The following is a 27,947-nucleotide window of genomic DNA, read 5'->3' on the forward strand; positions in this document are numbered from 1 at the left end:
TCTCAAGAGTCTTCTCCAACACCACAGTTCAAAAGCATCAGTTCTTCTGTGCTCAGCTTTCTTTATAGTTCAACTCTCATATCCATACATGACCACTGGAAAAAGCATAGCCTTGACTAGACGGACTTTTGTTGGCAAAGTAATGTCTCTGCTTTTGAATATGCTGTCTAGGTTGGTCATAACTTTCCTTCCAAGGAAGAAGCGTCTTTTAATTTCATGGCTGTATTCACCATCTTAGGTGATTTTGGAGCCCAGAAAAACAAAGTCTGACACTGTTTCCACTGTTTCCCCATCTATTTCCCAGGAAGTGATGGGACCAGATGCCATGATCTTCGTTTTCTGAATGTTGAGCTTTAAGCCAACTTTTTCAGTCTCCTCTTTCACTTTCATCAAGAGGCTCTTTAGTTCTTCTTCACTTTCTGCCATAAGGGTGATGTCATCTGCATATCTGAGGTTATTGATATTTCTCCCAGCAATCTTGATTCCAGCTTGTGCTTCCTCCAGCCCAGCATTTCTCATGATGTACTCTGCGTAGAAGTTAAATAAGCAGGGTGACAATATACAGCCTTGACATATTCCTTTTCCTATTCGGAACCAGTCTGTTGTTCCATGTCCAGTTCTAACTGTTCCTTCCTGACCTGCATATAGATTTCTCAGGAGGCAGGTCAGGTGGTCTGGTATTCCCATCTCCTGAAGAATTTTCCACAGTTTATTGTGATCCACACAGTCAAAGGCTTTGACATAGTCAATAAAACAGAAATAGATGTCTTTCTGGAACTCTCTTGCTTTTTCAATGATCCAGCAGATGTTGGCAATTTGATTTATGGTTCCTCTGCCTTTTCTAAAACCAGCTTGAACATCTGGAAGTTCATGGTTCGTATTGCTGAAGGATGTTATCACCCATTTCAAGTGGATGGAGCCTGAAGCAATGAGTCTTTACTGTATTCAGTATAGATCAAATCAATAGATCCCTTGTCAGAAGGTTAAAGGTAACAGTACATGTCGCTGTCACTGGCTATTAGTGCAGAGTCTCTGGAGCTCGGCTCCTCACATGCTTGGTGAAGAAGTTGAAAGGGGCTGTGGGAAGCACATGGTTGCTGTGGCTGACACCTCCCCTGTGACTGGTCTCCTAGTTAACAGTGGGAGTCTGGGGTGCAGGAGATAGCTAGAAAGGCCAAAACTAAAGATTAGGTCTGTCCTAGAATCCAAGCCATGCAGAAGTATATCCTTACACTTAAGGAATAAGCAAGTGAAGCACTTATTTTCCTTCTGTGTGTCCTTAGTTGCTCAATCATGTCCAACTCTTTGTGACCCCATAGACTGCAGCCCGCCAGACTCCTCTGTCCACGGGGATTCTCCAGGCAAGAATACTGGAGTGGGTTGCCATGCCCTTCTCCAGGGGATCTTCCCAACCCAGGGATCGAGCCCCGGTCTCCCAATTGCAGGCAGATTCTTACCATCTGAGCCACTAGGGAAGCCCATTTTCCTTCTAGGAAACATTAACTCTAAATAAGTAGCATTCTTGTCTTTTTTTGAAAGAAACCAGAGGAAGATGCCCACCTGAAACTGCCTTATTCCTCCCAGACCAGTGTCCTACAGACCCCTTACAACTCACGGAAACTGGCTAGGGACGCAGAACCTCAACCCCACTCCACATCTACTGAATCCGAATCTGGTCTTAACAAACCCACAGGTGATTTGTCTGCCCCCTTGAGTCTGAGAAGGGCTGCGGTGTAGACCCTAGCCACACATGGTGCCTCAAAACCTCCATTTGCTTTTGCTGCTCCAGACCTTGCAGCACCCTTTCCTGTGCCTAGAATGCTTTCCCTCTCTTCTTAATGTGGGAAATTGGAGCTAGTCCCGCCCCATCCCCACCGTGCTCCCATTCCTCTGTGAGCACCTCTAGAGCATTGCAGCCTAAATATCCTTCTCTTTAGACTGTGTGTTAGGAGAGGAAAGGGCCTGGTCATGTCCCCAGGATCAAGCATAGTGACTGGTTCATAGGAGGTGATCAATGAATGAAGTAATGAATGGTGCACAAGTGAAAAGTACTTATTAAAATACACTCAGCAGGCCAACCCAGGAATGAAGTGTTAAAGAAAGTGCTTGTTCCACATATTGGAAAGAGCATATGAATCCTTTAATGTAATGTCATTCTGTAATGTAATGTCATCACTGCGGATGGTCATTACAGCCATGAAATTAAAAGACGTTTGCTCCTTGGAAGGAAAGTTATGACCAACCTAGACAGCATATTAAAAAGCACAAACATTACTTTGCCAACAAAGGTCCGTCTAGTCAAGGCTATGGTTTTCCCAGTAGTCATGTATGGATGTAAGAGTTGGACTATAAAGAAAGCCGAGCACAGAAGAATTGATGCTTTTGAACTGTGGTGTTGGAGAAGACTCTTGAGAGTCCCTTGGACTGCAAGGAGATCCAACTAGTCCATCCTAAAGGAGATCAGTCCTGGGTGTTCATTGGAAGGACTGATGTTGAAGCTGAAACTCCAATATTTGGCCACCTGATGCAGAGAGCTGACTCGTTTGAAAAGACCCTGATGCTGGGAAAGATTGAGGGCAGGAGGAGAAGGGGACGACAGAGGATGGTTGGATGGCATCACCAACTCAATGGACATGGGTTTGGGTGGACTCCGGGAGTTGATGATGGACAGGGAGGCCTGGCGTGCTGTGGTTCATGGGGTCGCAAACAGTCAGACACGACTGAGCAACTGAACTGACTGAATGTAATGTCAAAAGATGATGCTTATGGGGAAGTAAAGGTAAAACCTAAACAAGAAACAGTGTCATGATTGGGTGGAAAGGGGTGTTGCCATCCTCAACTTGGGAGCTTGGAAGGATTTTGATGTGAAGGAAAGGCTCCAAGGTGGGGGATCATGAGGGTGTTCAGGGGGCAGTCGGGTCTGAGTCCTCCTAGAGTTGGGGGTACTGGGACTATAACGTTGACTCAGGTTTCACGAGACTTGGAATGTCAGGCTCACTAGTTGGAACTTCATTCTTAAAGTCATGGGAGGCCACTGCAAGTTTTTGAACAGGTTAGGACCAGGACAAGTGTTTGGTGTAGAAAGAAGAATCCGGTTTTAGTCAACACAGTCAGCACTCAGATATGTGCTGTGTGAGTGGACTCTGGAAAGACACCTTAACCAAGTCCTTTGGTGGAGAGAGGAGGAGGTATCAGGTGCTAGAAGTCTGGATGAAAGCTCTCCAAATGGCACAGTGAAATATGAACACCCCTACCTGACCATGGCTTGAAAAACAAGGAAGCTTATTAGCTTCTCCTTGGAAGTTCACAAGGACAGGCTTCAGGACTGGTTTATCCAGCAGTTCAGGAGCCCTGAAGACCCAGAGTCCTTCCCCCCGCTCCTGCTGTGTCCTGCAGTGTTGGGGACACCCCAAGGCTAGGTACCCCCCCCCCCGGTGGCAGTCTAGCAACAGTCAGAGGGGCTGTGCCTCCTCATTCAGGTCAAGCAGGACAGGGAGAAAGCCTGCTCTCGGGAAAGAAAGAGTTTTCTAGAAGCCTCTGTTACTGACCAGGGTTCTTGGCCTCCTTAGCCAATGCAAATTGATCAGAGGCCAGACAAGAAATTCAGGCAAGGTTTTACTCGGGCTCCTGTTGCAGCAGGGGTTGCGGGGAGGGTGAGAACAATCAGCAGGTTCCCTTGTTGCTGGCTCCCTGAGGGGTGGGGGAAATTTGTTCCTTATATGGAGTGAGGGTAAGGGTGTGAGCAGAGACTGGCCGGAGGAGTGGCTTAGGTGGTGGCATGTGCAGGGGGCATGCCCAGTACCCTGCTTTTGCTCGCAACCTCCTTCTTTTGCTCCAGGCTCTTTAAAAGTTGCAGTTGGGTGTTTTCCTAAATCTTTTTGCAGCTCTTGTCCAGAATTTGTCCCAACTGACTATGCACATGGTTCATTTTAGTCCCATATAGTTTCTTTGTTGCTCAAGAAAAGGTGTGTCCAGGTATAAGCATTGTAGCACTGCAACAAAGGGTCCCAGGACCCAGGCCTGTCTCACCTCCAGTAAAATTCTTCTGTTTCATTGGCCCAAGCTGTACCCCCCACTAATATCTCTTGAACTAATCACCCAGTGAAGGGAACGGGACCGTCTTGAGACGAACAGCTCAAGCTTGTGCCCCGAGCTGAAATGAGTTTCCTCCAACTCTTTTTTTTTTTTTTTTTGTATAATGTTAACATTAAATGTTTACATTTAATAAATGAGTACCTTCAACCAAGTGTAAAATGATCATGCTATTCATGAGGTAATTAGAAGCTTTAATAAAAAAAATAATAACTCAGTGACCAGGTTCAGAAACGAGACACAGCTTTAAGTAGTAATGAAAAGTAGCTTCTTCGGAATTTTTCAGGTTATGTGTGAAGTTTCATGTATGTGGTAGGTTGTTATAGCAACAGCCCCAAATCCTATGCCCTCATGTGTTTCTCTCCCAAACTGATGTGGGCTTGACACATGACTTGCTTTGGCCAACTGCACATTAGCAAATGTGGCACAAAAGGAGCTTGAAAAGCCCTTGCGCTTTCAGTTTTTCTCTCTGGCTGCCCTAAGAGAGCAGGTAAAGAAGCCCAGGTGAGCTCACCTGGATGAAAATCATGATGCCTCCAGCTCTTCTGGGCTCCTCAGTGGGAAAGAGAGAGAAAGAATGTCTACCAAATCAATCACATTGTCTAAAGACACTTTGTACCATGTGAACATTCAATGACAAAAATCTTACACAAATGTAATTAACTGCAATTAGAATAACCTTTCCCTGGTGAGGTGATATACATTGTTATAAAAATCTAAGAATACAGCAATGACATATGACAGTAAGACTTAGTTTATTCCACATTTACCTTGAAATTCCCTTGAGGGCACAGTTACAGAGCTGTATAGAAAACTCAATAATGAAGGGCCCCAGAGGACCAGCCCTGGCAACCAGCACACCCCGCAGCAAAGCGACAAACAGCCATCATACCACTGGGTTTACTTGCTCCACTGCAACTTGGGGATAAGAATGAATAAACTTCATTCCTATGTCCATGTTTCAGCAAAGAACAGCATCAAGAACCACCTTTCAGTCTACAGGTTCCTCAGCTCATTTTGGTTTGTACCTTTCTCTCCACCTTTCCTGTGGACAGGTTGCAATTAGAAAAAGCTGCTGTGAAATACATGTTGGACCCATTTTAGGCTGTCATCAGGTAGGAAAGCGGGCAAGCATGTCCGCCGTTTCCTCGACCAACTGCAGTCGTTAGAGCCAAGGTTTCACTGCACTTGGAAAGTGCTTTGCTCCTGTTTGCACAGAAGGGTGCAGAGTCATAGCATCAGGGAGTCAAGAAGTCATTAGATCCATCCTTCATTTGGACAATTACATTTAAGCCTTCCCAAGAGGTCCTTTATCTTCTTCAGTGGGGAGGGAACAGACTGGGTAACATCCTGAGGCCCGTCTGATGTCTGTCAACAGGGCCTTGTTTTAATGATTACCATCACAGAGAGGGGGTTGATTAACTTCTAAACATCAAATTCCTTACCTGTGAAATGAGGAGGCTTCTTAAGCTAGGTTATTACAAGAACATGAACAAAGTACTAACACGTAATAAGGCAGCAATAACACTAACCTCCGACTATAGTTAAAGCATCTGAATCCTTCTTTGATATACATAGTGACATTTGATAAATATGAAACAGTTCATTGAGAACCACTCTAATAGCAATCTTTCTGTTCATTCCTTAACCCCTTGACGCAGAATCTCTTGTTGACCAATTGACTATTCTTTACTACAATTCAACTAATAAAAAGCAGCTTGAAAACAAGTTATGACTTAAAAAGTATTGCTTATGAAGACATATTAAGGAACATTCATCATATCATGGCTTAGTATAATCCACCAAAGTTAACTAGAACTTGTCAAAGCAAAAACAAAAAGAACAACCAAAAACCAAAACAAAAGAAAGATTCACGAAGTCTAATGTTTTTGGAAAAGAATGCCATCAATCTGTTTCAAGATTTGAGTTCATCTAATGTCAAGAGTCAAACATCCACACACTTGTGGTTACTATTCTCACCCTTAAGAATGAGTGACCTGTAGATATCATTAAGAAATAATTAAAGTCCTATAACCTGGAAACACCGTTTACATCTCTAACTCAGGTCAACAAGAACACAGTATTAGATTTAGTAAATGTAATATTATCACCAGCCTAACCAGAGCAGGTATTATAAGACCCAAACTGTATAATAGATTGATCCACCTGAGAAAGTTCTCAGGTCTCTCCTTCAGCATAGTACTATTTGCTGTCAAATTAAGTGCTATCTAATCTGCTAATTCATGACAAAAAGCATTAAAGATCCTCAGATTCTGGGATGTTGCTAGATTTCTTGTGCAGAAATTCCAGTGAAAATGCTGTTGGAGAAACAGGTCTTGATTCTGGAATATGCTCCATTCTGTATTTTTCAATGTATGGTGCAGCTACTTCCCAAACCTGAGATGCAAGGACAGAGCGAAGTATTGACAACATTGTTTTCACATGCATTAAACAACTTCATCTGAAGTCAAAGCATTATCTCTACCTGACTAGATACATAGCAGCTGTTTGCTTGCTTTCATCATAAGCCATTTGACACTTGACCTGTCAATTCGTTTTTGGTTGCTTTAACAGCTTTTGAAATACAAAGTTCAAAATGTTTCTAAAGTGACATTAAGGTTTTCAGCTGTTTGCTCTTCTAAAACAAAACAAGCCAGAGAACACACAAAACCTAGAGGATTCAGTGTGGGTGGAATTAAGGAAAGTTACTCAAGGGTGGAACTGTGTGTTTTCTGAGGCAAGCCTTTAATGATAAGAGGCAGTTGGTCTCCTCTTTGCCCCAGTTCCGCACCACATGCCCTCTGTTCTTTGGACCCTTGTTCCTCAGAGCATGGCCCCTGCAACAGCAGCATCACCTGGGACGAGTCAGAATGTCAGCCCTACTGCAGACCTGCTGAATCTGAATCTGCATCTTAACAAGATCCCTGGGAAATCCACGTGCTCTTTACAGTTCGAGAAGCACAGCTTCATAGCCTTATTCAGGGTTTACCTCTACCCACCAACCTATTCCCTTTCAAGCATAACACCTTCTCAGATGAAGATCCAGTTTTCAGTTTATATTATAGCTGCTTTTTATTCAGTTGCCCCTGATAGGAAAGGAGCATTTCCTATTCGTTTGTATTACCTTAGAAAATGTATTCTTTCAAAAGTGACCCCAGGGACTGTAGCCTGCCAGGCTCCTCTGTCCATGGAATTTTCCAGGCAAGAATACTGGAGTGGGACCTCCTTGAAGAGATACTTGAAAATACTGGAGCTAACCTCCTTGAAAAGATATCTTCACTGCTATGTTCACTCCAGTGTTATTTACAAAAGCCAAGGCAAGGAAGCACCTAAGTGTTCACCATCAAATGAATGGATAAAGAAACTGTCACTCACACACACACACACAGAGTGGAATATTATTCAGCCATAAGAAAGAAGGAGCTGTTGCCATTTGCAACAACACAGATGGGCCTTGCGGTCATCATAAGTGAAATGTCAGACAAATATCATATGATCTCACTTGTATGTGGAATCTAAAAAAAATAAAATACAGAGAAGAGGTTGGTGTTACCAGAAGCAGAGGGTGGAGGAGTGGGTAAGGAAATGATTTGACAGTAGTCAGAAGGCACAAACTTCTGCTTATAAAATAAATAAATCCTGGAGATGCAATGTACAGCTTGGTGACTATAGTTAATAATACTGTATTGTATATTTGAAATTTGCTAAAAGAATAGATCTTAAGAAGTTCTTATCACAAGAAAAAAATAACTGTGTGGTAATGGAGGTTAACTAACTGTAGTAACCATTTTGCAATATATAGAGAGATCAAGTCATGTTGTACACTAATATAATGATGTATGTCAAGCATATTTCAATTGAAAAAAGGCTGAGCTCTCACCTACCTCTCTTCTAGCACCAAAACTGGCAGCAAGCAAGGGAATTCCCCCTCAAAGGGTATGGGGAACACTTGCAAATGACAGGAGTGAAGGTCAAAGGAAAAAAACTTCTCAAGAGCAGAGCAATAGTTCCAAAGGAAGTCAAGCAACTCTAACGGACATGATAGCTACAAATTACTGCAGAAGGTTTAAAGAACTTTAAAAATATATTTTAAAAATGAGTCCGCATTCTAGGCATCTGTCCCAGTTAGACAAGTCTGTAGTCAATGAAACCAGAGGGAAGAAGCGATGAAGAGAACCCGTATCTCACCCAGCATGACAGGGAGCACACACCAGCGCAGGAGGTAGACCCAGAGCCCTTTGACTAAAAACTCAGGAAGTTTGTTTTCCCTTCAGGTCTGTGCAGTTGCTGGACCAGGTGGGGGCAGCATTACAGGAAAACAGTGTGCTTTCAAATAAAAGAGAACCTTCTTGGTGAGAAGAAATCTATGAACTTTCATCTTATTTTCTCCCCATGAATACTTGTCCCAAAATTCTATTTAAAATTCATTTCAGCTCCTAATCCTTAGACAGTCAATGTTTGGATGCAACATGGGGCACTTGAGAGTTTGTCAAATAGCTTCTTAGTGGCCTTAAAAGTTGCATGAATACCTTTTGGTTCACTTCCAAGAAACGTCCAGGAAACAGAAGAATAAGAATGTTTCTTCTCTACTCCCCACTTCCACCCTGGTTCCCCTTGTGGTAGGGTGATTTAGTCACGAAGTTATCTCTTGACTCTTGTAACCCCATGGACTGTAGCCCACCAGGCTCCTCTTTCCACAGGATTTCCAGGCAAGAATACTGGAATGGGTTGCCATTTCCTTCTCCAGGAGAATATTCCCAACCCAGGGATCGAACATGGGTCTTCTGTATTGCAGGCAGATTCTTCACCAACTGAGCCACTGGGTAACCCCTGTTCCCTCTTAAAGACCCCAAACTAAAAAACAAGCCAGGCAGCCCGCTTACCTTCTGCTCTACGAGCAGCCTGTGTGCTGCCTCGATGTCTGGGGCCATGAAGCGATCTTTTATCCAGGGCCTGCAGAGAAAGCATGTCACACCATCAGCCAACGTTAACTGCTGCCAGGGTCCACAGGTGTGAAACGGTGTCACTTTCCAGGGATCTGTTTGGTTTTACCTCACAACAGAGCGCACCAGGTCATAGACCTTCTCCAGTGGAGTGGTGGTTTTCAAGGGGCGGAGGAACTCTATGCCCTGGCAGGCTGCAAGAAGCTCAATGGCCAGCACTGAAACAAGAAGGACGAGGGGATGGCTGGTTAGAGTGTGACTCCAAGCTTGAGGGGTATAAAGCCCACGCAAGCTGCCAGCCAACTAACGGATAGTTGGTTCTCAGTCTATCGGTAGAATGAAGCTGCCTTGGTATTTGTATACCATTTTAAATCTACTTTCCTAACCCCTCAGCTGCATCTTTAATGCTGAGAAGGGGAGGACTACCCAGGTAAATCAGCTTTCTCCTTCTCTCTTCAGCTGATCAAGATGGATAACCTCTGTTTCCTATTTCCACCCTTGTGTAAATTTCCATTTGTCTTCAGTCTTGCTGTCCCCTATGGCCTGAAATACCTTGCACATACACCTTCATCAAAAGACTGAAGGAGTCAGTGAATGAGCAGATAAATCTTTGGTTGCCAAGGAACTGTTTCTCTAATGTCTATTTTAAACCTTCAATTTCAAAGGCTCCCAACAAGACTACATAGGGAGGATGAGAGAGTGATGGATAAAGGGTGCAAGGTTTCTTTCCGGAATTATGAAAATATTATAAAGTTGACTGTGGTGTCGACTCACAACTCTGAGTATATTCACGACTCTACTAAAACCCACTGGATTGTACAATTTAGATGGGTGAATTGTATAGTATATGAATTATACCTCAATAGAGCTGTTGCACCCCACCCCCAAAAAAAGGATACTCAACTCTCTTACATTTATTTTAAAATAATGCTGTTTTGTCAGTCAGTTGCTTCCAATACAGTTGCAAAGACTGAGGAATTTAGAGAACAATGCCTAAAGGAAGGCAGTTTCTCTTTAAGAAACAAACAAGCAGTGGTTAAGAAGGCTGGAATACTTTGACCCAACATTGCCCCGCCTATGAGCTATCTTTGCCCAAAAATGCTGGAGCTAAATCTTGTCAAGTCTTTAGAACCAACTGCAACCCACAAGAAATGGAACAGAACAAACGTACCACCACAAGCATGCTCACAGGTAAATCAAGAATGTTGGTCTCTCAGAAAACTTAAGCTGGTTTTCAAACTAGTCAATGACATGAATTTTTTTTTTTAAAAAAGGGGGAGGAGGAGGAACTGTTGTAAATGAAAAGGAGCTTAAAACCTTGACCACTAAATTTAAAGAATGGGTCTTGAATCTTGGTTTGAACAAACACTGGAAGGACATTGAAATAATCGGGAAAAGTTGAATACGTACTCAATGATACCAAGACTTATTGTCGATTTTTGTTGGATGTGATAATGGCAGTGGGTAAGAAAGCAAATGTTTGTATTTGAGAGAGAAAGTGTGCAGGAAGAAAACACAATGACAGGGATCTGCTTGAAAACGATTGAGAACTTTTTTTAAGAAGTGAAGTATAATGTATTAACTGTTGAATCAGAGTTAGGTGTATATGAAGGTTTATGGTACTAATCTCTCCACTTCTGAATGTTTTAAAATTATTTCATTTTTTAAAAAAAAAGCCAATTGATGAACTGGCTTAGCCAGAAGGTGTGGATTCTTAATCTTCAGCCAGCATCAAAATCACCTAGAGGGCTTGTTAAGTCCAGATTGTTCTATTCTCAGTCTAGGAGTCAGCAAGGCTGGGGCAGGCCCTGGGTTCCCAGGTGGTACTGATGTTCTGATGGGGATTCCATTCCGAGGACCATTGGCATAGCGGTCATCAGTGAGGCCTGCATTCCAGCTGGCCGGGGTTACCTTGCTCCACATGCTCAATGACCCTGAGGGCCTTCCTTGCTGCCCATCCTCCCATGGAGACGTGATCCTCCGTGGCAGCGCTGGTGGAGAGAGAATCCACGGACGAGGGGTGGCACAGAGCCTTGTTCTCAGAAACTGCAAGAGGCCAGAAACTAAGTTAGGAACATATTTTTGTTCCTAATAGAAAAATGTGCCAAAATGACACCCAAAGCGCTCCTCAGTGTGGGACACCCTCTCCAGGAGTTCTTGGTCATTATCAAAGCACTAGATGTTCCAAAGTTACTTTGGGAAAAGGAAGTCATGTGGGGTTTTTTATCCCCCCAAAGTAAGAAGGACTCTTAAAATTGTAGGGAGTTCTGAGATAAGACTGAGAAGGGAACCCTCATATTACAAAGCAAAGTTGAAAACACTGTAAGCATTTGGCATGCTAGGAAGACTAAGGGAAAAAAGAAGTGATGGTCATTTCCAGGACTTGGAGGAGAATCTGGTTATGTCAGCAGATGAGGTGGGATTAAAATTCAGGCATGGCATTTGCAGGTTGAGGCTGGACCCACAGACCTTGAGCAAGAAGATTTAAAATTAAAACTATCCAATGATGACATAAGTGGCTGTACTCAGTTTAAGAAAGGGCTTGACAATGGCTGGGGATGTCTTGGAGATGTAGGGGGAAGTCTAGAGTTTGGCCTAAGTTACTGTCTTTCAAACTTTATTGTGCACGAATCACTCTGCCTTGTTTAAGTGCAAATGTTGCGTTTCAGGTGGGGCCTGAAATTCTGCTGTTCTAACAAATTCCCAGGTGATGGCTATATTTTGCCAGTGGACTATAACTTAAGTAGCAAGGACCTAGGTTACAGAGTTCCTTCTCCCCAGCTTCAGAAGCCAGGAAATGTCCAAGTCAGGCGTTCCCCCCCTCCCTTTCTTTTTGATCTATGAGAGCAGCTTTGAGTTCTTTTCTATGCTATAGGGTGTCCGGGAATAATCCAGTATAAACTACAGTGATTCACTCATCCTATTTTGCCCAGAACTTTCAGGTTTCAGCACTGCAATGTGAATCACCTGGTTTGGTGGAGCTTATTTAGAAAGGTAACTTACAAGTGGCCAGAAAAAAAAGAAAACCACCAGTTTAATTATAATGAGAGCAAGCCGAGCAACTTCAAACAGCTAGGGCAGCTAAACACATTCAAAGGAGACTCCCCAACTTCACAACATTCTCTAAAAATCAATGACCACCCCACCAAGTTAATGTGGGGGCTTCCCAGTGGCACTAGTGGTAAAGAACCTGCCTGCCAATGCAGGATACATAAGAGATGCAGGTTCAATCCCCGGATCGGGAAGATTCCCTGGAGGATGGCATAGCAACCCACCCCAGTGTTCTTGCCTGGAGAATCCCATGGACAGAAAAGCCTGGTGGGCTGCAGTCCATAGGATCTCAAAAAGTTGGACATGACCGAAGCGACTTAGCATGCATGTGTATTAATGTGAGAAGTCACTGCCTTTTAAAGGGATTTTTTTAGTAAGGAAGTAAGTGAGCAGATAGAAGATACTGGACAGAAGATGAATTCAGTGGCTCTTTGTTAGCTGCGTTGAGTCTAAGTGTGAGACTTAACTGAAGAAGTGGTTATTATAAACTCCATAACTAATATTTAGTGCTTACGGTATGCCAGACATAGTTCCAAGGCTTTCCATGCATTAATTCATTTACTCCTCAGAACAGCCCTATTAGGTAGGTTTTTCACCCCCATTTTACACAGGAGTAAACTAAGGGTCAACAGGATTAAGAGACTTGTTCCATATCAAACTGCTGATAAATGGATGGAGACAGGATTCAGACCCAGAGGCCATTCTCTTATTGAACTGCCATGCTATCCTGCCTGTTGGGTAGGCTTGCCAGAAAAAAATTGCAGATGCTTAGTTAAATTTGAATTTCAGATAAAAAAAATAATTTTTAGTAACAAATAATGTGCTGAAAAATTCAAATTTAACTTCATTAAATGTATATTAAGTGCATCCTGCATTTCTGTTTGTTAAATTTGGCAATAATGTAGGATTAAGTATTGATCAAAATGAAATCCTCATTAATTGAAGTCTGAGCATAGATTTGGGAGCCAAAACTCATGGGTTTGAACTCTGCTTTACTTCTTAGTAGCTGTGCAATATTGGGTAGGTTCTTTACCTTCTTGGATCTTCAAATATCGATCTGTGAAAGAGGAAATAATAGTACCTGCCTCTTGGTATTGTTTGACAATTAAGGGAGTAAATATAAGTAAAGCCCTTCACACTTCCTTTGTGCCAGGTCCTGTTCCGATGTTATTTCTCTGTCCCTTACAATCTTGAATCAGAAATCTGCTATTTTCCAGCTCAATTTTCATAGAGGGCATTTTGCTTCTTATAAGCATTTTTGTGTGTTTAATCACATCCTTATGTTTTTAGTGGAAGTTTCACCAGTAGCTATAAACATCTTTGTCTTTTTCCTTCTGATATTCTTCAAATTGAGATTAGGGGGAAAGCCACAAAAAGGAAGTTCACATGTGATGTCACATTGCTTCCTACAGAGAAATCATGAAAACCTCCCTATTTACAAACTCATTAGTGTAATATTACATTTCAGTATAATGTTGCTTAGGTTATATTTTATATTTTTTCTCGAAACATGCTTTTATATTGAGAGAGGTAGGATGCACATAGAGGTGGTGGAAAAGTTAGATCTCATTCAAAGACGGAATGTGATACTTTCAGGTAATGGAAAGACCCATAGATGGATGGACTTGAATTCTGGTCAAAAGGCAGGGTCCTTACCCAGGGCTGCAGCGGTGCAGTGGGCGATCATGAATCCAGAATTCAGACCACCTTCAGCCACCAGGAAGGCAGGCAGCTCGCTGAGGGAGGGGTTGCAGAGCCTTTCAATTCTTCTTTCACTAATTGCAGCAAGTTCATGGACACCAATGGCCAAATAGTCCAGGGCCTGAAAGAGTGTCTCAATTAGGTTGGCCTAGAGAATCCCAGGGATGAGGGAGCCTGGTGGGCTGCCATCTATGGGGTCGCACAGAGTCGGACATGACTGAAGCGACTTAGCAGCAGCAGCATCATATTGGGATATGGGCTTCCCAGGTGGCGCTAGTGGTAAAGAACCCGCTGCCAATGCAGGAGGCATAAGAGATGCAGGTTTGATTTCTGGGTCGGGAAGATCCCCAGATGAAGGAAATGGCAACCCACTCCAGTATTCCTGGCTGGAGAATTCCATGGACAGAGGAGCCTGGCAGGATACAGTCCATGGGGCTGCAAATAGTTGGACATGACTGAGTGAGTGACTAATGCTTTCACTCATATTGGGATATGCTTTCAGGGTCAGGAGCAACTCTAAAAAGCTTACTTTGGCTGGATATTCACCATGGAAGTTTCCTCCAGAAATAGTCTCTCCCCTGCTGGCAAAGACCATCTTTTAAAATCAGTTAAGGCTTCTGAATAACACTTGCTGAAAACTCGGAGTGTAAGTCTCTCCCTAATCGCTCATTTTTAACATTGAGGTGGCAGCCCTTGTATAAAGGCAGGGTGGAGACAAGGAGAGTCTTTGCACAAGTATGTGTTGACATACAGGGACACAAAGGTAAACAAAACAAAACAGAACACAGCCTGAAGCAAGCATGTCAGAGAAGCCGCGCTGAACAGGTCTAGTGAGAAACCTCACACAGCTGCTGTCTGCCAGCCCAGGCTGTGCACGGCTCTCAGGGCTGCTCATCAGCACCTCCTCCAATGTTAAGAACTGAGGCAGACGTGAGGGAGAAGAAATAGATTCCTAAGGGGCTGGGTGGTCTTTAAAGGCAGTGCTGTCTCTGTGATGACTTTGCCAGTATGACTCCTGACTGATCACATCAAATTATAAGGAACTAAGTCAACACAGAACATTTTGTAGCAAAAACAAGGTGGCACTGAGAAACCCCTACTGTGAAGGAAAGGAGCGCTCCATCCCTAAGAGATGGAGGCATTCTTACACTTCTCTGTACAAACATGGGAACACGGCTTTGAGTAAAGTGGCACTAGTGGTAAAGACCCGGCCTTCCAATGCAGGCGACATGAGAGATGTGGGTTCTTCATGGGTCGGGAAGATCCCCTGGAGGAGGGCATGGCAACCCTCTCCAGTATTCTTGCCTGGAGAGTCCCATGGACAGCCTCGTGGGCTATAATCCACTGGGTCGCAAAGAGTCGGACACAACTGAAGTGACTTAGCACTCACTCACCATGTCAGAAATAAACTCAGGATGGGGAAAGTCATAACTCTGATCAATACTTAGGTAATGTTAAAAGGCTTCTGTGTAGTACACCAAAGTATCACTGAACCCCAGAAAGGCTTCTATAAATGCCATGCTACTCAGGTTCTCCACAATCACACTTGTGATATAGGTCTTCATCCTTCTACCAACAACCTCAGCAATGGGTTTTAGGGCAAATGCCTTTGTGAAACCCTTCAGCTGATGCTGGAAATACCCCGTGTAATCTTTCATCCATCAGTTTTGGAAGCACAGCATGTTAGACTCCAAACCTGAGGCAAGGTTCACAGACCTGTCTCTGCCACTTATCAGCTCAGATCTACAGCTAGTAGAGGCATTTAACCTCAGAGCCCAGACATTTAGTCTATGAAATGGAGAACCAGAGAGGTTATACAATTTTAAGATCTTCATCAGATCTTAAAACTACCAGCTGAAATTCTATAATTACAGCTTCAGTTCAGTTCAGTTGCTCAGTCGTGTCTGACTCTTTGCGATCCCATGAATCGCAGCACACCAGGCCTCCCTGTCCATCACCAACTCCCGGAGTTCAAAAGATACAGGGTTATCTGTTGCACTGTTAATTTCCGTGGTTATGATGTTCTTCACAAATGCTATTGTGTCATTCACCACACCATGGACCTAAAAGACAATATCAAGTGAGTTAATTCATGGAAGACACTGAGTCTGGTGCCTGTCACATAGTCTGATATTCTTATTAAAACAGTAAGGACGTTTAAACTGGAATTTATTCTTACTGTAGAGCTAATATGTCAGTCATTCCCCACAGACATTTTTCAGTCTAGCTGAGCTAGAACTGAACTTGCTGAGAAGAAGGAAAAGAGCATAAAATGAAATGAAAATAAAAAATTAAGTTTCATTAAATCATTTTCATTTAATTTATTCTATGGAGGGTTCTTTAGTACACTATGGCTTGGAACTTGGTACAACCTGAAATACTGTCTCACTCTTGACATGAGGTTAGCTCCTTATCCTACTAATTTCTATTTGCAAATGAGTTATAACATCTGCAATACACGTTGCCTCACTATAGTTTAAAGTTAAGACACACAGGTTCATTTATAATGGTTTATGTCTGCCTGTTAAGTGCAGATAGATCTAATCATGGATATGCCCTTGAATTGTGGTTGGGTTTTCCCAATATATCCCTGGCAGATCTAATAGGGAGAACCAGTAAAACTCCATTGACTGGTTAGGATGATATTATTAATAAGAATTTTTTAGAATTTTTTAAACTTAGGTCACTAAACCTAAACAACAAGCTGTCTGTTGAACATCTCTACAGGGGGGTTGAGCAAAGTAATTCAAAGGAAAACAAGCAACTTACCATATAGAACAGAAATGTCATAATAATTGGACAAATGGGGATATATATGATATACATCATTTTTAATAGAGGCTGTAAAGAAATCTGGATTACCATTAACATTACACAACTTCCTGACACCTTCCTCTCTTTCTATCCGTATCTCAAATTGGGAGAAAAAAATAGAAACTTGTTGGGTTTTTTATCTACCTGTGGACAGCAGCGCAAGGTGTATGCATCTTGAACACGGTCGCAGAACCTGTGACTTTCTATGGAAAAGGTAGAGGGGATGGCAAGGGGCATGTTAGCAATTCTTTGCAATTATTTTCAAAAGCAAATAAGTTCAAATAGGCATGCCCAGACCTGCTATTTCAGATGGGTGGTGATCCGAGTCCAAGAGGGACCGAAACCGAAAAGCAACTTCAACTTGCCCACGATGAGGGCGAACAGCATGAATGTCTAGAATTGGTGAAGGAGGAAAAGTCTGAGCAATTCTTATATTGAATGAGCTACCGTCACTGACACAGGACCGTCCACTGTGCTGACCTGGTCCTGCAAAGCCCCAGAGGTCCTTAACCATCGCTCAGAATTAGAAACTTAACTTCAAAAGCAAGATTTTCCGTATTGACTTTATTCTTTCTGCTTTAAATATCTGAATGCAAACTATGAGTTGAGCCCACAGGGAACTCAACTCAAGACAGTGGGCCTACCCTGAAAAGATTTAGGCTTATGACAGAAGGGAGCTCAGTGGCCTAATTTAATTAAGTCATTTTTAGACAGGTGTTTTTTTTTTTTGTTTTTTTTTTTTGGTCCTACTACATATAAGAGTGGAGAGTCCTTCAAAGTCTAGAAAAGCTATCACTTGCCCAATTTTTCTCTCCTGATTTTCTAACGGGCACTAGCTGTAATTCCACACCGATTCTCAAATCCTGCCAACAGATCGATCCTTAAGACAACAAGTAGTTTGATGGGAATCAGAGCTGGTGGTCTGGGGCAGGTCAGTTAACTCTCTGGGTCAATATTTGTCTGTGAAACATGGTCGTTTCAAGGATCAAGTGTGGCGTAACCGAGACGATGCTGCAGCAGTCCTGCGAATGCACGGCACGGCACTTGGATTTTCTTCTTCCCCACCATCTACTTCCCCCCCAACTCCCAGGTCCAAAGACCTTGACCATCCCATCCCGCCCCCCACCCAGCTCTGGCTGAATGAGTAGCAAGCAAACAGCAGAACCATGCTAACCAGTATCGAAGGCTTTGGTGGTGCCCTTGAGCACCTCGAGGGTCAAGGCTGCCACTATGTCAGCTTGCCGAGCGATGGCACTGGCTCTCTCCACAGCCTCACAGCCAAGGGAGGTGATCATTTGTGTCCCGTTGATGAGCGCCAGACCCTTCAGGTGATGCAAGAGACATTTCCTAATGCTTTTTGTTGTAACAAGCACTTCTTTTGCTTTCCTATGATGAAAATTTGCCTTCAGCTGAATGATGTTGATTCATGGTTTCTAAAGTGCAGGGCAGTGATGCTTGTTTAAGTACTCAAGGATGAGTGCCATCGTATAAAATTTGGCAAACAGAAGAGCTGTGAATAGTTTCCCTGTCATGAAGCAGCAGTGGAGTTCCAATGTAGACAGCATATAAAACCTTTAGCTCTTTATTATGCTATATTTCTTCAAGTTCTCGTCACTACAGATAAGACACCTTGAAAAATTTCTGATCTGAGGCTCTTAACTTAGAGCATCCTAAGTGATGTTGGTTTACAGTATCATTCAGGGATCCTTAGAGATCCTGATTAGACATTTCAGTTCTCCTGCAAAAGAATCCCTGAGCATCTCTGTACTGGAGAGGCTTTTCTTCAGTGACCAACTTAAGCAAACATGGAGGCTATGTTTAAGAAACCAGTGAGGCTGATATTAAGACTAAAAGCGCATAATGATTTGTTAAAAGGAACAAATTTTCCTTGAGTCTCTTACCTCTTTTGGTTTCAAAACAATTGGCTTCAATCCATGAGCTGCAAGGACCTGTAGAATGATTTAAACAGTGAAAATGGGAATCAAATGAAATACCAGCATATTTCTAACTTCATGGAGAATCTAATAAAGCTCAAAGGTCTGTCTTCCAAAAGATTCAGTTCAGTCACTCAGTCATGTCTGACTCTTTGCGACCCCATGAATCACAGCACGCCAGGCCTCCCTGTCCATGACCAACTCCCAGAGTTCACCCAAACTCATGTCCATCGAGTCGGTGATGCCATCCAGCCATCTCATCCTCTGTCATCCCCTTCTCCTCCTGCCCCCAATCCCTCCCAGCATCAAAGTCTTCTCCGATGAGTCAACTCTTCACATGAGGTGGCCAAAGTACTGGAGTTTCAGCTTCAGCATCAGCCCTTCCAAAGAACACCCAGGACTGGTCTCTTTAGAATGGACTGGTCGGATTTCCTTGCAGTCCAAGGGACTCTCAAGAGTCTTCTCCAACACCACAGTTCAAAAGCATCAATTCCTCAGTGCTCAGCTTTCTTCACAGTCCAACTCTCATATCCATACATGACCACTGGAAAAACCATACGCTTGACTAGACGGACCTTAGTCGGCAAAGTAATGTCTCTGCTTTTAAATATGCTGTCTAGGTTGGTCATAACTTTCTTTCCAAGGAGTAAGCATCTTTTAATTTCATGGCTGCAATCACCATCTGCAATGATTTTGGAGCCTCCCAAAATAAAGTCTGACGCTGTTTCCACTATTTCCCCATCTATTTCCCATGAAGTGATGGGACCAGATGCCATGATCTTAGCTTTCTGAATGGTGAGCTTTAAGCCAACTTTTTCACTCTCTACTTTTACTTTCATCAAGAGGCTTTTTAGTTCCTCTTCACTTTCTGCCATAAGGGTGATGTCATCTGCATATCTGAGGTTATTGATATTTCTCCCAGCAATCTTGATTCCAGCTTGTGCTTCTTTCAGCCCATCATTTCTCATGATGTACTCTGCATAGGAGTTAAATAAGCAGGGTGACAATATACAGCCTTGACGTACTCCTTTTCCTATTTGGAACCAGTCTGTTGTTCCATGTCCAGTTCTAACTGTTGCCTCCTGACCTGCATACAGGTTTCTCAAGAGGCAGGTCAGGTGGTCTGGTATTCCCCTCTCTTGAAGAATTTTCCACAGTTTATTGTGATCCACAGAGTCAAAGCCTTTGGCATAGTCAATAAAGCAGAAATAGATGTTTCTCTGGAACTCTATTGCTTTTTCCATTTTGCTCTATTCGTCTTCTCTGATCTATTCTCTAGTTCTGTGCTTTAGTCTGCAAGCAGACTTAGCTTTCGAATGCCTTTTGTACCTAAAATTATCGGAGGCTAGTGTATATAAACAGAGAAGGCAATGGCACCCCACTCCAGTACTCTTGCCTGGAAAATCCCATGGGTGGAGGAGCCTGGTAGGCTGCAGTCCATGGGGTCGCTAAGAGTCGGATATGACTGAGCGACTTCACTTTCACGCATTGGAGAAGGAAATGGCAACTAACTCCAGTGTTCTCGCCTGGAGAATCCCAGGGACGGGGGAGCCTGGTGGGCTGCCGTGTATGGGGTTGCACAGAGTTGGACACAACTGAAGTGACTTGGCGGCAGCAGCAGCAGCAGCAGTGTATACAAAATCAATCCTGAATATTGGGTTCTAGGCCCTTTGCAGTCAGTTTGCACTTTAGTGATTCACTTTTTTTTTTTTTTTTTAACTGCTGCTTCTGAGCACATGTGGACATCCAGATGCAGATGCTCCAAGGCTGGCCTCCTGACTCTGCCCATACTCCCTGGCCTCTCGAGCTTGACCTAAAGTCCCCCACGCTCCTCCTACTTATCTGAACAGCAGCAGAACCTCACACTGTCAGAGCAGGGCTTCTCACTTGTATGGCATATGTGTGAGCACCAGTGAAGAGCGGGGTGTATGGCCTAAGAGATAGACAGAAAATCCTCAGAGGAAATGGGCAGAATTATCTTTTGCTGAAATAAAAGAAGTGAAAGCAGTCACTAGGTTAAGATTCCTCTAGGGAAGAAGGAACAGCAGGGAAGAAGGAAGACAGAGGCAGCACAATCATTTTCACAGTTTATTAAAATACCAGTCACATGCCTAATTCTGTCCTGGGTGTGGGTCTGAGGGTAGGAAAAATGCAGACAGACAAGTTCAAGGGCAAATGCAGTCATAGGTTAAATGCAGTCATAGGCAAATACAGTCATAGCACATTGGTTAAGTGCTCCAGGAGGTAGGAAGTGGGCAAGGTCCAGTGGAAAATAGTCACGTAAGATGCTGAGGGAGCACAACGGAGGGGCAAAAGGGAGTGGGCAGTGGTGGGGTATAGGGAAAAGAAGCAGAAGAGCAGAGAAGTAAGTTTCTAAGAGGTCTCAGCAGAAACAGGAAGAGACAGGTGGACATGACTGGCCCCTCCACCTCGGACACAGCATGCTCCAGCTGCAGGGCACCTCTAGCTTCTGTGATGTACAGTGTTGGTGGGGAAGGATTCGGGTGGCTGGGGGAGCAATGTGGCAATAATATGGCAAGACTCTTGTAGGCCACTTTCATTTTAAACATTATCCTAAGGACAATGAGAAAAATGACAAGTTTTGGCCAGGACATGATCAGAATTGCTCTGTGAAGGCGGTTGAGGGGGACACTGGCTGTAGAGAAATAATCAAGATTAGTGTGTAAAGAAGGAAGGTGATCTGGAACTCAAACCCTTAGAAGGACCACCTGTTCTCTTAACTTCTTCCTCCTTGGTCCTCTGTCCCTTGACTCAATATTAGGGGACCTCCCAGCAAAAGGTCAGAGATGACACTTCAAACAATTATTTGGGCTGCTCTGACAACCCAGGGACCAAAGCCACATCTCCCACATTACTGGCAGATTCTTTACCGTCTGAGCCAGCAGGAAAGCCTCAATGAATGTGTAGATGAATAAAGAAAATAGTAAGGCTTTGTCAAACCCAGGCCCTTCTGACTGACCACCAGGATGAGAGCTTGGGTGTGGGGGGATGTGGAGTCTCCTTTCCAGGGCCTTATATCAGGGCCATGATCCACAGCTCTGTGCCCACTAGACCAGCAACTAGCTAAACCTCCAACAATGTGTGACCTCCTGGATAGGCACTGGGAGTGTATTAGGTGCAGAAGTAGTTCCTGCAGTGAACACTAGCAACTTTACCTTTTTACCAAGGTGATCACCAAGTCCAGGAGGCTGACAGTTGTATAGGGAAGCTAAGAGCATCGCTTAGTTGGATGCCTGTAGTGCACTAAGGCGCTTCCCTGGTGGCTCAGGTGGTAAAGAATCTACCTGTGGTGTGGGAGACCTGGGTTTGATCCCTGGGTTGGGAAGATCCCCTACAGGAGGGCATGGCACCCACTCCAGTACTCTTGTCTGGAGAACCCCCATGGACAGAGGAGCCTGGCAGGTTATAGGCCATGGAGTCACAAAGAGTCAGACATGACTGAGTGACTAAGCGCACACACACACACACACACACACACAACTAAGGCTGGGCTCCTGACTCAGTCTATACTTCTAAGCTTCAGTTATCACAGCCATAGAGTGGGAATGCTTTGTCATCAGGCTGCTGAAAGGGTGAAGTGCTAGAAAACACGGAAGTCTATCAGGTGTCCATCCTGGGGAAATGACTGCCATGGAAGCTATTATTAGTCTTACGTATTTAGCATCAGCCCAGCCGCTCTTTGGAGACCACATCTTTCCTTCTCCAATCAGCCCAAGAGCAAGATGAGAGAGTGGGGCAAGGTCTCCACTGGCACCAACAGTTCCTTTCTCTGGAACATACGGCAGGCAGGAGGCTGGGAGAAAAGGAGACACTGGTTACTTCAAGAGTACTTCATTCTAGCCAGCCTCGCTTTGACACTGAGACCAACCTATCCCAAAGGATCTAGTATCACAAATGGCACAGACACCCAGGGAAAGACAATTCCTTAAGCACAGGTAATGCTTAAGGAACCTGGCTGAGCTGCTGTAGAAAGAAAGAGGCGAGGGAGAGAAAGAAGATAGGGAGGCAGACCCTCCTGGGAGCAAAGCCTTCTCCATAAGCCACTTTAAGTTTAGACTCTATTCTAAGAACATTGGGAAGTATGACAGGTTTTGGCCAGGACATGGTCCAGTATGCTGTGTGAAGGGGTTGGGAGAACACTATACATAAAGCTTAAGACCAGACTGCCGGGGAGAAAGGTGATCCGGAACCTGTACCCTACGATGACCATCTCTTCCCTTCTTCCTTCTCTGCCCCTGGGTCCTCTGCCCCTTTGTTTACTGTTGCTCTACATGTCACATCTTGTCTCCACACTGGAATTTTCCCAAGAAGCAAGCCCCAAAGAGTCGAATTGCTTTTTCTCTTATCACTAGACCGCCACGTGATCACAAGCACGTCTTTCGTCTCTGTATTTCTGTTCTACCTTTGGAAGAGGCTGAATTTCAGTTATTCTTAAGTCTGGCGACCCCACCACTTGGGGAGCATGAAGAGTTCAGATCCCCAGGTGCCGCCAGAAGCACTGAACTGGTCTTTGGGATGGACATCCAGGAATCATTGTGTTCCCAGATGATATGAATAACTTCTCTAACCACGTTTGAGCACCACTGAATCGAGGGTTCTCTGCAGCTCTGAACTTAAGGCCAAACTTAAGGGGCTTGTTCTGATTTTAAACATGCTGAATGCTAAATGAAGGGTGATAGAGAAGGATGAAAGTTCACAGGAGTAAGAGTCTCTGCCCCTGCCCGCCCCTCACCTTCTGCCCCCATATAGCTATCTTCCTTCTTGCCAAGCCCACTTCCCATTCATCATCATTAGTTTATGTCTTCTTATCTCACCAATATCTCACCACCCTGTCAATCAAGTCTGCCTGTGGTACCCACCCAGCCTGCATGGAGGGTCATTTGGGGATCCATTGCATTACCATTAAATACTTCGATAACTTGTTTGAGAGTCTCCAGGGAAATGCCACTGTATCCTTTGGCTAAGACATTGATCCTTAAAGCCAATAGCATCCGGCATCTCTCAGGGATTAGTGGTTTTCCAACACCTACAAAACAGAGCTGATGTTTTCTTTAGAGAAACAAAATAAACAAAATCCTCCTCCTCCCAGCCACCTCCATCTCAAATTGCTCTCCACGTCTTGGTTCAGGTAGCTGCACTGCCTTCCCTTCTGATTGTCCCACTTCCTCAGGTCTCATCTTCCAGACAAATGTGAGACTCCAGTCTTGCCTCCCCAGTTCTCTTCCTTGGAAGCTTCAGTGAGCCTGCGCCCTCCCCAACACCCCTGGAATGGTGTCCAGTCTTCTCACACAAGGTCTCTTGCAGTCTGATGGGAGGCAGTTCTTGACAGTCTCCCTTCTCACCACATCCAGATCCACTCGTCCCTGAGTTCCAGCATAATTTTGTCTCTTGACTGCACCATTCTTTTGGCATGACCGTATTCATGCTCCTCATCCCAGTTCTATCCTTCCATCTAGCGCATTCATTTTTCTGAGAGTCAGTTGAAAGGATATCGTGTCTGATGCTCTTCTTCCCTCCTTGGCAGCAGAAATGGCACCTACTCTTTGGAATGTGCTAGCTGCTGGTGGCTGATACAGGATGCCTGATACTGCTGCATGGCCACCCCTAGGCATCCCTGCAGGGTTCCAGCCCCGCCCCTCCCCTTGGCTCCTCCCACCTCCTGCCCCCTTATGTAAACCAACATGGTACAGTCTGCCCTTAGCACCTGTGGATTCCTTATCTGTGAATTCAACCAACAACGGAGACTGGCTGAATCATTCAACCTGCGAATTTAAGAACCTAGAGGTACTGAGGGCTGACTGCACTTCATTCATCAAATCAAACAAAACCTAGGCAGCACTGGATGTTTATAATGAGTTACCTGAAGAATGTGAACGGACTAGGTTGAACTGGAGCTCCCTAGAAGAGAAAGTGAAGAAACCCCTCTCAGATACCTCACCGTGAAAATGTCCCCTCAGCTGGGAAAATGAAGGGAAAATAGTCAAATCTTTGGAGGGACAGAATAAGGCATGATAGAGCAATGGAAGAAACCAGCAAGTCTGTATTCTCTACGTCAGCTCATGTGTGAGTTAACCTGAGCCTCACCCTCCTCTGTAAATTGGAGCAAGTATTAATTATTTCCATTGTTGTGTAAATTGGAGCAAGTATTAATTATTTCCATTGTTGTGTAAATTGGAGCAAGTATTAATTATTATTTCCATTTTTGAAAGGAGTCTCTAAGAGTTTGTGTGTGTTTGGTGGGGAGTGAATCAAATTTATGTGAATGTGTGTGTCTTTGGTGGGGAATGAATCAAACTTACTCGAGTTTACTGACGGGAATTACAGTTCTGGCAAATTTCCCAAAACCCGTAGTAATGCCGTAAACAACTAGAATAAAAAACAGACGTCGTACAATTGGATGCATGCTGCATTTTTTAAGTCTGTAAAAAGAAATATGTAACACAAAGAGAAAAAGATACCAGTTTTTTCTTCCACGATTCTGTCTATGACTTCCCTGGATTTTTGCACCCTCTTTTCAGCAGTGGGGGTAAGCTGGGAAGGAATTGGGAAGAGCTGAACATGTTGCAGACTTCCATGGGCAGCAAGAAAGGTTAGGACATCACCCCCCTCTACTCAGCATACCTTGATTTTGTAGTGTCCCTCGCCCAAGCTGACCAGGTCCTCTGTGGTCAGACTGTCCCCATCTAAGGCGATGTACTACACAAAAAGAAGGGGATCTCCATGAGCAGGAACAGCTTAGTTGCTCAAACACAAGAGCAGGGAAGCATCGAGCAGAATCAAGATGTGGCGCTTCAGAGATTTTATCGCTACTATGAAACATGAATATGGTAGTTGAAAAGACAGCTTGCTGAAGAGGAGGTTAAGGAAGAAGAATTAGAAATGGAAAAGCAGGACTTCATGGTGGTCCAGAGGTTAGGAATCCACCTGCTAGTGCAGGGGACAAAGGCTCAGTCCCTGGTCTGGGAAGATTCCACATGCCATAGGGCAACCAAGCCCATGTGCCCAGAGCCGTGCTCTGCAACACGGGAAGCCACCACAGTGAAAAGCCCCTCTCACTGCAACTAGAGAAAGCCCTGTGCAGCAATGAAGACCCAGCACAGCCAAAAATAAATAGGTTAGAAATAATAAATGGAAAAGCAAAATGTCTTTCCCTATTACACAGAGCTGGATAATGCCCTGTCCCCATGGGTTATGTTTTGCTCATGAATTTTGCGAGCCCTCCCCCACTTACATGAGGAGGTGGGGGACTTAATTTTCTTAACAGAAAGGAAGTGGTTTGAAACTTACCTTCTCGGGTTCCCGGTATTTGCTGTATCTGAAGTCAGGTAAAGGATAATACTGGGGAATATGGAAAAGCCCCCAGCCCCATCACTGGTGGGAGGGGCCCCCAGAGCAGACCAAGGAGCCTGCAGGAAAGGATACAAGTAAACTCCTTCTGGCTGGGAGGGAATGAAGTCAGGTGACATAGCATCTCCTTCTATAACTGAAACAAGAGTGCAAGAGATACTTTTTCGAATCACGACCCAGAGTCACATTTGGCATTACCGGTAAACCAAGAAAAGAGCTCTTCAATTGCCTTCAAGTTCTATAGAACTAACTGCTTTAAAACAACTTCAGATGCTTTCAGAGAGCAAAAAGTCAGAGATGTAGACATGCATGAAAAGGTTTAAATGAAAGTTCAAGATTCAGTCTCCACTTCCATTGCCATCATCAGCTTTGTTTTAAATCTATTGTTTCAATATATTATACTTTTAATATTTAGTATTTGCGATGCATTTAATAGATTTAATATTTAAACCTATTTGTCTTAGTGTTTGACAGTTTTATTAAACAAAATTGATTTAACTTGGTTTTAAAATGATGCTACTGGCCTCCTGTCTGGCAGGTTCTTTTGAAGTGCAAAGGGACTTTGAAAATGATTCGGTAAGCAAAGGGCTTTAGCCCTGCAGTCTCGAGTTCAGATCTAGTCTTTCCTATTAGTAAGTAACTCTCCTCCTTCCTGAGTCTGCTAACTCATTGTAAAAGGTAGATAAGAATACTGCCTTCCTCACAAGGGTGTTTGAGAGTTTAAGATGCTCAGGCAGCACGCATTTTCCCCAGAGTAGATCACCTGGAGGAAGGCATGGCAACCCATTCCAGTATTCATGTCTGGAGAATCCTATAGACAGAGGAAACTGGCAGGCTAAGTCCATGGGGTCGCAAAGAGCCGGACACAACTGAGTGACTGAGCACACACCGCCTATACACAGGAAGGACAGGGACCGTCTCTCCCTGCAGTGCCCAGCTACATGCTTCGCGGCCCCTTCCCTCCAGCCACTCACCCACTTCCACGAACTCATTGTCCTCCAGGGCCACGTCCAGTGGGTCTTCATTGTCCAGCAGGCCCAGGCCTTTGCAGCGGCGCACGAGGAAGCGGGCGTCGTCCACCGAGGCGAAGCCACCGTTGTCGGGCTTGTTCTTGATGTACCGTCGCACGGCCTCCCGGCCCAGCCAGCCCACCGTGAGCTGCGCGTCCTGGCAGGGCACGGCCAGCCACTCTCCGCGAACGTGCACCGTGTACCGAGGCATGGCTCCTCCGCCTGACAGTCACCGGGCGGGCGGGGAGAGCTTTATTGGGAGTGACTGCCGAGGTGTGGTCGACAGACCTAGGATGGACTTTCAAACATGCCGCCTTTCTTGCCCTGACTCATTCACGCAGGGGACAAATATTTATTGTGGGCCCCACGGTGTCCATTTGAGATTTTGCCGCTGAGCGCGGAGCAAGAGTGAGGGTTGCCGCTGCCAGCTACCTGCCCTCCACGTCTGCTACTGGACAGGCCTGGGGTCTCCAGCCTGGGGGTCTTGGCACTTGTGGGCCCTGCTGCTGACCTCTCTCTGCAGGGGCTATGATTCCTCCCTCCCCTGGTTTCTGTGTGCCTTCATTACGGGCAGCTTATAAACACCATGTTCCTGTCTTTATCTGGAATTACTCAACTGTAAAATGCTCTCCACACCAGGAAGTGTCGCAATCCTCATCCATTTGTTTATTCCCCAAATACCTGTTGAGTAACTCTACCCTTTCCATGACTAAGGTTTTCTGAAGCTGTCCCTCTAGAGATCATTTTCAAAACTAAAGGTCATCATCTGGGTGACAAACCACCGTCGCCTGGAGGTGAACAGCTCAGACAGCCATAGGTGGGGTGCGGCTCCACCACTTATCATCCTGGAGCAGAAAGTTATTGGCCAGCCTGTGTTTCCTCATCCAAAAGCAAAGGGACTAATTTCCTTACTGCAGTGTTTGCAGTATCTGTGCCTTGTATGTGGGAAGTCACTGTGGTTGTGTCTGACTCTTTGTGGCCCCATGGAGCCCACCAGGCTCCTCTGTCCATGGGATTCTTCAGGCAAGAATACT

The 27,947-nt window shown here is 44.5% G+C and overlaps 1 protein-coding gene across 2 annotated transcripts; it reads right to left on the reverse strand.

Moving 5' to 3' along the window:
• Nucleotides 1–4,830: 4,830 nt before the first annotated feature.
• Nucleotides 4,831–27,544, reverse strand: HAL (histidine ammonia-lyase). Of its 2 annotated transcripts, XM_069585094.1 has the most exons (21): nucleotides 26,878–27,517; nucleotides 25,979–26,039; nucleotides 25,844–25,871; nucleotides 25,178–25,252; nucleotides 25,015–25,087; nucleotides 24,856–24,922; nucleotides 24,417–24,454; nucleotides 23,457–23,582; nucleotides 22,210–22,349; nucleotides 18,503–18,550; nucleotides 17,776–17,923; nucleotides 16,899–16,994; nucleotides 16,746–16,804; nucleotides 16,557–16,628; nucleotides 15,770–15,850; nucleotides 14,317–14,382; nucleotides 13,743–13,908; nucleotides 10,947–11,081; nucleotides 9,145–9,253; nucleotides 8,976–9,045; nucleotides 4,831–6,489 (listed from the first exon to the last, which is right to left on the reverse strand). In XM_069585094.1, exons 1-21 carry the CDS (start codon nucleotides 27,122–27,124, stop codon nucleotides 6,349–6,351), a joined length of 2,046 nt encoding a protein of 681 aa, XP_069441195.1. In that variant the 5' UTR covers nucleotides 27,125–27,517; the 3' UTR covers nucleotides 4,831–6,348. The 2 variants fall into 2 exon arrangements, with proteins under 2 accessions (XP_069441195.1, XP_069441197.1); XM_069585096.1 differs by lacking the exon at nucleotides 16,557–16,628 and having other exon boundaries at nucleotides 26,878–27,544.
• Between the last annotated feature and the right edge of the window lie 403 nt (nucleotides 27,545–27,947).

This window comes from Ovis canadensis, chromosome 3 (genome assembly GCF_042477335.2).
Source record: "Ovis canadensis isolate MfBH-ARS-UI-01 breed Bighorn chromosome 3, ARS-UI_OviCan_v2, whole genome shotgun sequence".
Taxonomy (NCBI): Eukaryota; Metazoa; Chordata; class Mammalia; order Artiodactyla; family Bovidae; genus Ovis; species Ovis canadensis.